The sequence below is a fragment of the Pogoniulus pusillus genome, chromosome 24 (genome assembly GCF_015220805.1).
Source record: "Pogoniulus pusillus isolate bPogPus1 chromosome 24, bPogPus1.pri, whole genome shotgun sequence".
Lineage (NCBI taxonomy): Eukaryota > Metazoa > Chordata > Aves > Piciformes > Lybiidae > Pogoniulus > Pogoniulus pusillus.
The window spans coordinates 19,174,314-19,187,878 of NC_087287.1; the positions used below are offsets into that span (position 1 = coordinate 19,174,314).

General features: G+C 54.6%; 1 protein-coding gene across 1 annotated transcript; it reads right to left on the reverse strand.

Annotated features, from left to right (window-relative positions):
- Positions 1–2,037: 2,037 nt before the first annotated feature.
- Positions 2,038–9,820, reverse strand: DUSP19 (dual specificity phosphatase 19). Its single transcript, XM_064163985.1, has 4 exons — positions 9,544–9,820; positions 9,258–9,304; positions 7,346–7,498; positions 2,038–2,570 (listed from the first exon to the last, which is right to left on the reverse strand). The coding sequence occupies exons 1-4, from the start codon at positions 9,761–9,763 to the stop codon at positions 2,349–2,351; spliced, it is 642 nt and encodes a 213-aa protein (XP_064020055.1). The 5' UTR covers positions 9,764–9,820; the 3' UTR covers positions 2,038–2,348.
- Positions 9,821–13,565: the final 3,745 nt, after the last annotated feature.

The following is a 13,565-nucleotide window of genomic DNA, read 5'->3' on the forward strand; positions in this document are numbered from 1 at the left end:
AGAATTCCCTGAAAGCATTTGGGTACTGTCTGAAGCTGTAGCTAGCCCTGGGAGTCAGGAGATAGTAATTTTTGGGAGTAAATACTTAAAGCCTCTTGTAATTCACTCACTGTCTTCTGCCATAAGCAGAAAGGAGCTCCTTGAGTCCATCTAGTGGGCAAGTGGTATTTGATCACAGGAAGCTCCTCTTTCAGTTCAATTTATGTTATCAATTTTTGCAAGTTGTTTTTAGATCCAGTTATTCCTCTGTAAAATGTTTCCAGGACCATGTAAAGAACCCATTAATATTAAAATTAGTGGTCAGGGGTGGTGAGAGTCCTGAATATCAAAATTGCTAAACAACATTCATTTGGGGAAAACAGAGTCACAGAACCAAGCAGGTTGGAAGAGAGCTCCAAGCTCAGCCAGCCCAACCTAGCACCCAGCCCTGCCCAACCAACCACACCATGGCACTAAGTGCCCCAGCCAGGCTTGGCTGCAACACCTCCAGCCACAGCCACTCCACCACCTCCCTGGGCAGCCCATTCCAATGCCAATCACTCTCGTGCATTAATTATTAATTAATTAATCTCTCATTAATTAATCACCCCTTCACAGCACTTGATCTTAAAGGTCTCTTCCGAACAAAACAGCTGTAGGATTCCATGAGAGGAGGCCTGAATGCACAGAAAAGGCAGTGAGTTGGAGCTGAGTTGTCAGGAACATTTCTCACATCTGCCACAAAATGAACTACAAAGAACCCCACTGCATTAGGCTGAGCTCCAGCTCTTTGAAAGCATCTTAAGTGTGCTGCAGGTGCACTACTCAATGAGAAACCACAGAATCACAGAATCAGGCAGGGCTGGAAAGGACCACGAGGAGCAGCCAGTTCCAAACCCCCTGCCATGCCCAGGGACACCCTACCCTAGAGCAGGCTGCACACAGCCTCAGCCAGCCTGGCCTCAAACACCTCCAGCCATGGGGCCTCAACCACCTCCCTGGGCAACCCAGTCCAGCCTCTCACCATTCTCCTGCTCAACAACTTCTTCCTCACCTCCAGCCTCACTCTTCCCATCTCCACCTTTGCTCCATTCCCCCCACTCCTGCCACTCCCTCACACCCTCAAAAGTCCCTCCCCAGCTTTTTTGGAGCCCCCTTCAGATCCTGGCAGGCCACAAGAAGGTCCCCTGGGAGCATTCTCTGCTCCAGCCTGCACAGCCCCAACTCTTTCAGTCTGTGCTCACAGCAGAGCTGCTGCAGCCCTCTTAGCATCCTCCTGGCCCTAAACTTAATTATTTTATTCTCCTATGAAGATAGGCTGAGGGAGCTGGGGGTGTGCAGCCTGGAGGAGGCTCCAGGGCGACCTAGAGGTGACATTCCAACTGTTGGACAAGAAACTGGACACAAACAGGCAGTGTGAGCCTGCAGCACAGAATGCAAGTGGCAGACTGGGCTGCATCAAAGGATGTGTTGTCATCAGACCCAGAGAGGGGACTCTGCCATATTGCTCTGTTCTGGTGAGACCTCACCTGGAGTGCTGCACCCAGCTCTGGAGCTCTCCACACAGGAAAGAGATGCAGTGATAGAGCAGCTCCAGAGGAGGCCACAAAGTACTCGGGGGGGTTGGAGCATCTGTGCTCTGAGGCCAGGCTGAAGATGCTGGGGTTGTGCAGCCTGCAGAAGGCTCCAGGGACACCTAATAGTGACCTGCCAGTGCCTGAAGGGGCTGCAGGAAGGCTGCTGAGAGACTGTTTGCAAAGGCCTGCAGGGACAGGACGAGGGCAATGGCTGCAAACTGGAGCAGAGCAGATTTACATTGGATGTGAGGAACAAGTTCTGCACCAGGAGGCTGCTGGAGCACTGCAACAGGTTGCCCAGGGAGGTGATTGTGACCCCATCCCTGGAGATCAAGGCGAGGCTGGACAGGGCTGTGGGCAACCTGCTCCAGCTTAGGCTGTCCCTGCTGAGTGCAGAGGGAGTTGAACTGGCTGAGCTTTGGAGGTGCCTTCCAACCCAGCCTGTCTATGATTCTATGATTCCCTTTCTCTACTGACTGCATTTTCTGATAGCCCAATAAAAAAAAGTCTTTATTTTTCTATCAGTCCAAGGAAAACTCAATTTCTTAATTATTGTTTTGGAAAGAGCTTATTCTTGGGCAGAAACACCTCCCAAGTTAGTGGAGCACCATCTGGCCTTGAGGCCCCATGCTGAAAGGAAAGGAGGGGAAGAAAACAATAAATACTTAAACAGACTTTAACAAAATGCACATGTGGAAGGGGACTGCAAAAAATGCCAGCTTGAAGCACATCCAACCTCTGTTAGTGTACAGTCAAAGCAGATAGATTTGCTTCTCTGCTTCTCCCTTTGGATCAGTGATGGTCATTTATGTTTCCATTGGTCTTTATATTCTGTTCTTGGTACTTGTGAAGCTGCTCCATGAAGCCAGGATTTGGACATGCCACAGGCCTGGCATTTTTCACCAAGGAGAAGGCTGTAGCAAAGTTCAGTCTTTCTGAATGCATGAGGAAACCAATGACTACTGCTGCTGCACGGGAGACTCCTGCATTGCAGTGGACCAGCACCACACCATCCTGCAAGAGACAAACAGGAAATAAGTTGAGGTATTCATTAAGTAGACACCAACAAATATTAGAAACTTGATATAAAAAAATCTATGGAGCCTTATTAAAAGCTTCTTCCTGAGCTCAAAGACCTCATTGCTGTCTACAGCTACCTGAAGGGAGGTTGTAGCCAGGTGGGGCTGGGCTCTTCTCCCAGGCACCCAGCAGCAGAACAAGGGGACACAGTCTCAAGCTGTGCCAGGGCAGGTTCAGGCTGGATGTGAGGAGGAAGTTGTTGGCAGAGAGAGTGATTGGCATTGGAATGGGCTGCCCAGGGAGGTGGTGGAGTGGTTGTGCCTGGAGGTGTTGCAGCCAAGCCTGGCTGGGGCACTTAGTGCCATGGTCTGGTTGGTTGGGCAGGGCTGGGTGTTAGGTTGGGCTGGCTGAGCTTGGAGCTCTCTTCCAACCTGCTTGGTTCTGTGATTCTATGAAGGGGCTGCAAGAAGGCTGCAGAGAGACTGTTTGCAAAGGCCTGCAGGGACAGGACGAGGGCAATGGCTGCAAACTGGAGCAGAGCAGATTTACATTGGATGTGAGGAACAAGTTCTGCAGCAGGAGGCTGCTGCAACACTGCAACAGGTTGCCCAGGGAGGTGGCTGTGCCCCATCCCTAGGGATCTTCAAGGTCAGGCTGAACAGGGCTGTGGGCAGCCTGATCTAGTTGAGGCTGCCCCTGCTGACTGCAGAAGGGTCGGGCTGGCTGAGCTTTGGAGGTCTCTTCCAGCCCAGACCATTCTGTGATTCTGTAAATTAAAATTAATTCCTCTGTGCCTTCTGCCAAGAGCTTGCAAGTGACTTCTTCATGTGAAAAAACCCCCAAACACAGAGGTGTGTGGCACTAAGGCATCTGATCTAATTGGGTGCTAAATGTAAAACAGATTTTATTTACAATATGGAAAAATCCCTTGAGTGCCCTCCTGTTACCAGGTCAAAACATATCAAGGCAGCAAACAGCTAGGCACAGAGGCAGGGTTTAGAACATCCTGTATCACAGAACCACAGCAACATTCCAGCTGGCAAAGCCCCTCAGGATCACCAAGTCCAGCCCAGAACCCTGCTCTGCAAGGTGCACCCTAAACCACATCCCCAAGCACCACAGCCAAACCACCTTGAAACACAGCCAGGCTTGGGCACTCCACCACCTCCCTGCGCAGCACATTCCAGTGCCTCACCACTCTGGCTGGGAAAAAATCCTTCCTCATGTCCACTCTAAACCTGCCCTGCTGCAGCCTGAGGCCATTGCCTCTTGTTCTCTGGCCAATGCCCTGTGGGAAGAGGCCAGCACCAACCTCTCCACAAGGGTCTTTCAGGGAGCTGTACAGAGCCAGGAGGTCTCCCCTCAGCCTCCTCTTCCTCACACTATCCATCCCCAGCTCCTTCACCAGATTTATTCTGCAGGCCCTTCACAGCTTCCTTGCCCTCCTCTGCACTGCCTCCAGCACCTCCATGTCTCTCTTGTACTGAGGTGCCCAAAACTGGACACAGCCCTCGACGTGTGTCCTCACCAGAGCAGAGCCCAAGGGGACAATCCCCTCCCTGCTGCTGCTGGGCACAGCATTTCTGACCCCAGCCAGGATGCCACTGGCTGTCTTGGCCCCTGGGCACACTGCTGGTCACCTTCAGCTGCTTGGCCCTGGAGGTGTATTCCAGAGTTCTTCAGAGAAGGTTCTGGGCAAGCAGGACCATGCATAGGAACAGAAAAGACCTCTTGTGATTTGCAACAAAGCTCATACTCGTATCACACTGCTGGTGCACACAACTGGTACAGCTGGCAGAGTTGGTACCACCAAGGTCATTTAACAGGGAGCTACTGAACCTCCCCAAGATTCACAAATGTCTCTCCTGGTGTTGAAACTGAGGCTTACCCTCTATTGTCTATAGAATTGATGCTTTTAGCCTACTGAAACATTTCCTACACCTCCTCTGAGACACCTGCACGACTCTTAAAAGAAGACTGCATCAAGAAAGAACTGGCACAAGTTAAACTAAGAGACCACCTAGTGTGGTTCAAGCATCAATTGCAAGGCCCAGCCTTTAGGACATTGTCCTGGAAAAGGCTTGCTCATAAAATCATGGAATGGTCTGGGCTGGAAGGGACCTCCGAAGCTCAGCCAGTCCAAACCCCCCCTCTGCTCTCAGCAGGGACAGCCTCAACTAGAGCAGGCTGCCCACAGCCCTGTCCAGCCTCACCTTGAAGATCTCCAGGGATGGAGCCTCAACCACATCCCTGGGCAACCTGTTGCAGTGCTCCAGCAGCCTCCTGGTGCAGAACTTGTTCCTCACATCCAATGTAAATCTGCTCTGCTCCAGTTTGCAGCCATTGCCCTCGTCCTGTCCCTGCAGGCCTTTGCAAACAGTCTCTCTGCAGCCTTTGTGTAGCCCCTTCAGGTACTGGCAGGTCACTTTTAGGTGTCCCTGGAGCCTTCTCTTCTCCAGGCTGCACACTCTCAGTTCTCTCAGACTATCCTTGTACCAAAGCAGCTCCAGCCCTCTGATCATCCTTGTGGCCCTTCTCTGGACACCTTCCAGCACCTCCAGACCTTTCCTGTCCCAGGGGCTCCAGAACTGGGCACAGTGCTCCAGGTAGGGACTCAGCAGAGCGGTGCAGAGGGGCAGAATCCTCTCCCTCACCCTGCTGCCCACACTGCTCTGGGTGCAGCCCAGGCTCTGGTTGCTCTCTGGGCTGCAGGTGCACACTGCTGGCTCATGTGGAGCTTCTCATCCACCAGCACCCACAAGTCCCTTTCTTCAGGGCTGCTCTCCAGCCAGGCTCTGCCCAGCCTGTATCAGTGCCTGGGATTGCCCCAACAATGCTCTTTCACTTAGCCCTCACTAATTGCTGTACAAGTTCTCAAGAAAACTCCTTAACTTAAAACACAGCAACTGGACATAAACACCAGAGGCAGAAAGCAACACTCTGTGCTTAGGAAGGGTAAGTCTCATTTCGAAATGAAGTGGAAACTGTAACTAGAAACCTTTAAAAGGTCATGAATTGACAATGTGTATCACATAGCTCCTAAATGATGAATGAGAGAAGGAAAGAACAGTGTGACACAAAGAAAGTCAGGGCAAGATTATCTGCTGTGGTCCCAGTCCATGTAAATAATGAATATGGTAGATGTGGTGGAATAAGGTGCAATAAAGGTTGGTTGTCAAGTCAAAGTGCTGATACCACAGCAGTGGTTGTCAAAAAGTACAGAGCAAGCCTGAATATAAGCAGGAGTCAGGGCTGGTCGGAGTAAGAGGCAGGGGTCAGGGCTGGATGTGGTAACAGGCAGGGGTCAGGGCTGGTCGTGGTAACAGGCAGGGGTCAGGGCTGCCAAGCAAGCCTGTCTCCTGTTTGCTATGGTATTTCTTTTCCTGGATCTTGTGAGAAATTCACTGCTTGGCTCCACAGCTCTTAATGCAGCCCTGGTGAGGTGACTACATGCAGCTGCAGAGCTCAGTGTGCTGCCTCTGCAATGGAAAAGCACCAGAGTGGTGCACAGCTGCTGACAGACCATGCAGATATGTAAAAGTTGTGCCAGGGCAGGTCTAGGCTGGATGTTAGGAGGAAGTTGTTGGCAGAGAGAGTGATTGGCACTGGAATGGGCTGCCCAGGGAGGCGGTGGAGTGGCTGTGGCTGGAGGTGTTGCAGCCAAGCCTGGCTGGGGCACTGAGTGCCATGGTCTGGTTGATTGGGCAGGGCTGGGTGCTAGGTTGGGCTGGCTGAGCTTGGAGCTCTCTTCCAACCTGCTTGATTCTATGAAAAGCACTGCTTGGCTTCCTGCTAGTTCAAAACAACATCTCTGATAGATCAGTGATAGGAAGTAAAGGAGCATCCCTCTGTCAGACATAGTGAATTGAGCTTGCAGTCGGATTTCTTTTTGGAAAGTCAATCACCACAGGTCCAACTGTAGTAAAGAAATAGTTCTAAAAACCCAAGCAACTCCCAAAGGAATCGAGGTTAAGAGCAGTGCCACATCTCTAGGGATGCTCAGAAATTGATTTAAAATTCAGAAAGTTAAAGACAAAATCATAGAATCAAGCAGGTTGGAAGAGAGCTCCAAGCTCAGCCAGCCCAACCTAGCACCCAGCCCTGCCCAACCAACCACACCATGGCACTAAGTGTCCCAGCCAGGCTTAGAATCATAGAATCAACCAGGTTGGAAGAAAGCTCCAAGATCATCCAGCCCAACCTAGCACCCAGCCCTGCCCAACCAACCAGACCATGGCACTAAGTGCCCCAGCCAGGCTTAGAATCATAGAATCAACCAGGTTGGAAGAAAGCTCCAAGATCATCCAGCCCAACCTAGCACCCAGCCCTGCCCAACCAACCAGACCATGGCACTAAGTGCACCAGCCAGTCTTTTCTTCAACACCTCCAGGCACAACCACTCCACCACCTCCCTGGGCAGCCCATTCCAATGCCAATCACTCTCTCTGCCAACAACTTCCTCCTAACATCCAGCCTAGACCTGCCCTGGCACAGCTTGAGGCTGTGTCCCCTTGTTCTGGTGCTGGTTGCCTGGCAGCAGAGCCCAACCGCACCTGGCTACAGCCTCCCTTCAGGTAGTTGCAGACAGCAATGAGCTCTGCCCTGAGCCTCCTCTTCTCCAGGCTAAACCTCCCTGGGCAGCCCATTCCAATGGCAAATGACTCATTAGGTACCATACATGATTTTGATTAAAAGAAAGCTGCTTCCCACAGGGTAGCAAATAATCTAAGCCAGGACAACTGGTAGCATTCATCATTCAAATACTGTACCTGGATCTTGGCTGTCTCAATAAATTCAAAACATTCTGGGAAATAGGAGGTAATATCTGTTTCTGGAAGGTCCAGAATTGAAATGGTCTTGTATATGAAGTCATTCAGGAAGGCATTTTGGACTCCATATGCCACATTTAGAACATGAGTAACCTATGCCAAAGAAACAAAAGGCAAGAGGCATTTTTTAATGAAGGCAGCAGGCAAAATGAGCAGCAGCAAGGGTAGATTATTCCTTAAGCATGCACACAGCACAGCATTTTGCATGCTCAGGTGATCTCTGGTGTGCTTCCCTTCAAGCAAAGGTTTTACTGCCCTGTTAAAACATATTCTGATAAAATCCAGTGGTTGGGTTTGCTTTGTTTGTTGGTTTTTCTTAAGTGGAGATTGAAAGATCTGTGCTCAAGAACATACAGGCTCAACTAAAGGTTTTCAACAGCAAAGAGAGTTCATAGGATGTTAGGGGTTGAAAGGGACACAAAGAGATCATCGAGTCCAACCCCCATGCCAGAGCAGGACAATGCTATCTAACACAGAGGAGCACATCCAGACAGGCCTGGAAAGGCTCCAGAGGAGACTCCACAACCTCCCTGGGGAGCCTGTGGCAGGGCTCTGGCACCCTTCAAGTAAAGAAGTTTCCCCCTTGATGGAAAAATAAGTGAGGAAGCAACAGGAACAGGAGCACAGCCCACCCAGCAACTCCTGAATACCAACCCAGCAGCTCAGTGTCCCTTCTTCTGAGTCACCACTACCACTGACTGCAGCAGAAGGACTCCAGAGTAAACTACACCTGCACTTGGCAGGCAAGCCCACCTCTGGCCTCCTGCCACCTCTGCTCTGCTCAGGCTACAGCCAGCTTGTGGGTTACTCTGGCTTGCAGTGAGGCAAAGCTTAGATGCCACCCTCGGGCACTCCCTGTCCTGCAGAAGCATCAGTGTCCAAAGACCTTGTGTGCTGGTTTGAGGCTCACTGGAATATTCTAGTGAGAAAAACTAGACTGTAGGCTGTGCAAAGGAAACAGTGCTGAGGTCTGCTGCACTCACAGGCTGGCTGAGACGTGTCACAACAAGAACACAAACAGAGAATAAGACTGTGTGTGTGTGCCTCTGTCACAGGTGGTGCCTGTGCTTCTATTCCTGGGCCTTTGCTGTGTAACCCAACTCATTCTGCACCTAACCCCCCCTTGCCAATCCTCCCAATTCACCTTACATGCAAGGCAGAGTCTGGGATAAGGCAGAGGGGTGGGAAGAAGGTGGCAGGGTGGTTGGGAGCCCCTCATGGGCACTCTGGTTTCTGGCAGGGCTGTTGTGTTTCTGCATTGCCTTTACCTTGTCTGCTGCTGTCTGGAGCTGTGAATATTGTAACTATCTGCTTGTGTCTTGTGCTGAGCTGTGAGCAGAAAGCTTCAGTGCTTAACTGCCAGCTCAGCTGAGTCTGTTCTGGGGGATTTCATAAGAGTGGGGGGGCAGGGAACTCCCAAACCATCAACACCTTATCACCCTGTTACCGAAAGAGACAAAAGACTGGGACAGACTGAGAGCTGCTGCTTGTCTTTTCTTGTTCCATCCATCCCCGTAAGACAAAGGGGCCTGATGCTGCTTAGCGTCTCCAGCTGGAAGGTGGGAAACGTTCCAGAGATCAGCTCTAAGCAATCGTTACCCCTGCAGCAAAGTATTTCAGCCTCTTGGGAAGCTCCTAGGGTCCTGCCCTCCGCAAACAAACACAGCGACCCTTTAAAAGCACAAAGCTGATCGTTCTTAAAGCTACTCGAGGCTATGGAAGGAAGGAAGGAAGGAAGGAAGGAAGGAAGGAAGGAAGGAAGGAAGGAAGGAAGGAAGGAAGGAAGGAAGGAAGGAAGGAATCCACTAGCAGGCACCGTGCAAGATGCACTTTCATTTCCGTGCGACGTTACCTTATACTTTTTCATGGTCTCCAGGTCGTGAGCAGCATCCTGCGACCCTGACAACAAAGCCAGTCGGTTGTCACGCCGGATCCCTTCCCGCTAGGCAGCTCCGCGCCCCCAGCCCTGCCGCCCCGGACCCCTCGCAACCCCGCTTGCCCGGCGCGATGAACCCTTGCCCGGCAGGCAGCACGCCGAACCCCCACCCCGACCCTGGGCGAGGCGAGGCCGGACGAGGCGCGCAGCCGCCGCCACCGGCGCCTGCCAGCGCCTCCCTTCGTCCCCAGGCCCCACTCACCCAGCAGCAACCAGGGCTTCACGACGCCGACCTGCAGGTCGGCGCTGAGGTCCTGCACATAGCCGCTGCCACCGGGCGCCGCCTCCGCCTCCTCCACCTGCAGGCAGGCGCCGCGCCACGTCTCGATGACCCTCCGGCCCGTCAGCGTCGTGACGCGGGTGCGCTGCTTGCGCAGGTTAGCCCTGGAGAAGTTGCGGATCTCCTGGGTGAGGGAGTGCATGGCCCGGGCAGCACCGCGCAGCACCGCCGGTGCGGCGAGACCAACGCAGCCCCCGCCTGCGCCCCGCCTGCCGCACGCCGGCCCCGCCTGCGCCCCGCCCGCCGCAAGCCGGCCCCGCCCGCCTCACGCCTGCCCCACGCCGGCCCCGCCCGCCGCACGCCGGCCCCGCCTGCCCCACGCCGGCCCCGCCTGCCCCGCTCTGGCCCCGCCTACCCCGCTCTGGCCCCGCCTGCCTCACTCTGGCCCCGCCTGCCCCATTTTCTGGCCCCGCCTGCCCCACGCCGGCCCCGCCTGCCCCGCTCTGGCCCCGCCTACCCCGCTATGGCCCCGCCTACCCCGTTCTGGCCCCGCCTACCCCGTTCTGGCCCCGCCTGCCTCACTCTGGCCCCGCCTGCCCCGCTCTGGCCCCGCCTGCCCCGCTCTGGCCCCGCCTGCCCCACGCCGGCCCAGCCACACCCGAGCCTGCCTCCTGCCGGTCCCCGTGGGTCGTGCCTCGGCGCGCAGGGGCCCGGCCGCGGCTCCCCTGTGCCGTGAGCAGGAGCGGGGCGGCGGCAGTGGCGGGCGCTGCCGGCTGTGCTGCGGTCGCGCAGGCTCGGCCTGCTCCGGCCGTTCTCGGTGCGGAGCACTGCGGCTTTCCCCTGCGCGCTGCCCTGCTGGGCGCCGCCGGCAGGGCGGCTGTGTCTCCCTGCGAGCCGGTCTGCTGCACAGAGCCCGGAGCCGTCTGCTCCGTGGGCACAGGACATTTGCCAGCGCTTTTCTTAGTGCTTCCAAACCCCGGAGTGAGTCTGCGGCCATCTGAGGCTTGGAGGGCTCTAATGGTTCTGTTCGTGGGCTGCAGGCGTGCCGGGGAGGAAGGCAGCACAGTGTAACTAAAGCAGCTCTCCAGGGGAAAGGGGCCCGGGGTTGAAGTGCTGCTGCTCTGAAATACATCCCACACTGATGGCAGTAACTGGGGTTTGCTTCATGGGAACCAGGGGGAAATGCTGCACCCAGTTACATAGAAACTGCTAGAATCACCTCAGAGCATTGGCAGGCCTGGCAGGGACCTCAAGGATCCCTTAGGCTGAAGCTGAGGCAGCAGTGCCCAGGTGGGCAGCAGAGCCAATGGCATCCTGGGCTGGCTGAGGAGCAGTGTGGGCAGCAGGACAAGGGAGGTTGTTGTGCCCCTGTGCTCAGCACTGCTCAGGCCACCCCTGGAGTGCTGTGTCCAGTTGTGGGCTCCTGAATTGCAGAGAGCTGCTGAGGTGCTGGAAGGTGTTGAGAGAAGGGCAGCAAGGCTGGGGAGGGGCCTGGAGCAGAGCCCTGTGAGGAGAGGCTGAGGGAGCTGGGGGTGTGCAGCCTGCAGCAGAGGAGGCTGAGGGCAGAGCTCATTGCTGCCTGCAGCTGCCTGCAGGGAGGCTGTAGCCAGGTGGGGTTGGGCTCTTCCTCAGCTAGAGCAGGTTGCCCACAGTCCTGTCCAGAAGAAGGGGCCAGAGTCTGAAATGGTGCCAGGGCAGGTCTAGGCTGGCTGTGAGGAGGAAGTTGTTGGCAGAGAGAGTGATTGGCACTGGAGCCTGTCAAGGCCTGTCTGGATGTGTTCCTCTGTCACCTGAGCTAGATTGTGTGGTCCTGCTCTGGCAGGGGGGTTGGACTGGATCTCTTTGGCTCTGTTCCAGCCCCTAATATCCTGTAGGCCTGTGATCCCTCTTCATTATCACTCACTGAAGACCTCCAGCCCTGCAGCAGGTGAGGCAGCAGCTGGCTCTCAAGTTGAGCATGTCCCTGCTGGCTGCCGTGGAGGTTGGACTGGATGAGCTCTGGAGGCCCCTTGCAGCACAGCACATTCTGAGTCCCTGATATCACAGAGAGTGATTGGCACTGGAATGGGCTGCCCAGGGAGGTGGTGGAGTGGCTGTGGCTGGAGGTGTTGCAGCCAAGCCTGGCTGGGGCACTTAGTGCCATGGTGTGGTTGGTTGGGCAGGGCTGGGTGCTAGGTTGGGCTGGCTGAGCTTGGAGCTCTCTTCCAACCTGCCTGATTCTATGATTCTGTGATTCTATGACACCTGTGTATGAAATCCCAGTCCAAGCTGCACAAGGGTGTGAACAGTCAGAGGCTTTGTGGCTGCTCCTACTGTCAGTAAGTAAGTCTGTGGACATCCTCCAATAGCCACCTTCTACTTCTGGCCTGCAAGGTAGGCAGCTTCTCTTTATGCTATGCATTGCTTGCTTGTTCTAATGGTAGCCTAAACTAGTGACACTTCCACTGGCACATTTCACAGTGGAGGGGAACTACTCCAGCAGTAAAGCCATGCCCTACAAACCCTGAGCAGGGCATTCCTTTCAGCTCTCACCACACTGTGTGAGTAATCCATGCACAAGTGCAGGCTGATTCAGCCATCTAAAATTGGATACTTTAACAGCATGTCACAGACTGTGCTGAATAATAAGCACTGAGGAACAGGGTAGGATGCAAAGCTGGAAGATTTAACAGCCACAGGGAGCATCCCTGGGGACTTGTTGGTGCCAGGAAGGTCTGGCACAACTTGTGTCTGTGTTACAGAAGCAGGATCATAGAATCACAGAATCAGGCAGGGTTGGAAGGGAGCACAAGGAGAAGCCAGTTCCAACCCTCCTGCCATGCCCAGGGACACCCTTCCCTAGAGCAGGCTGCACACAGCCTCAGCCAGCCTGGCCTCAAACACCTCCAGCCATGGGGCCTCAACCACCTCCCTGGGCAACCCATTCCAGCCTCTCACCACTCTCCTGCTCAACAACTTCCTCCTCACCTCCAGCCTCACTCTCCCCACCTCCTCCTTTGCTCCATTCCCCCCACTCCTGCCACTCCTTCACACCCTCAAAAGTCCCTCCCCAGCTTTTTTGTAGCCCCCTTCAGATGCTGGCAGGCCACAAGAAGGTCCCCTGGGAGCCTCCTCTGCTCCAGCCTGCACAGCCCCAACTCTTTCAGTCTGTGCTCACAGCAGAGCTGCTGCAGCCTCTGAGCATCCTCCTGGCCCTGCTCTGGACACTCTCCAGCATCTCCACAGCCCTCTTGTCCCAGTGGCTCCAGAACTGGATGCAGTACTCCAGGTGGGGTCTCAGCAGAGCAGAGCAGAGCAGAGCAGAGCAGAGGGGGAGAATCCGCTCCCTGGCCCTGCTGGCCACACTGCTGCTGCTGCAGCCCAGGCTCTGGTTGCTCTCTGGGCTGCAAGTGCTCACTGCTGGCTCCTGCTGAGCTTCTCCTCCAGCAGCACCCCCAGGTGCCTCTCCTCAGGGCTGCTCTCCAGCCACTCACTGCCCAGCCTGGAGTTGTGCTTGGCATTGCCTCCACCCAGCTGCAGGATCTGATTTCCACTCCCATTTGCACCCAGTTTTCTCTTCTCCAGCAGTACTCTGGTGTGCTTCAGTTTAGTCAGGCATGACCTAAATCGTCTCTATAATGTTTGTGTGTGTATAAAATGCTCATGTGCTTATGGAGCGTTGTAGAATCAGAGTGGTCCTGGCAGAAGGGACCTCCAAAGCTCAGCCAGTCCAACCCCCCCACACTCAGCAGAGACATCCTCAACTAGATCAGGTTGCCCAGAGCCCTGTCCAGCATCACCTTGAAGATCTCCAGGGATGGGGTCCCAGCCACCTCCCTGGGCAAGCTACTCCAGTGCTCAGCTGCTCTCATAGTAAAGAATCTGTTCCTGACATCCAATCTCAATCTGTTCTGCTACAGTTTGAAACCACTGCACTCATCCTGTCAGTCTCTCTGCAGCCTTCTTGTAGCCCCTTCAGGCACTGGAAGGTCACTAATAGGTCTCTCTGGAGCCTTCTCTTCTCC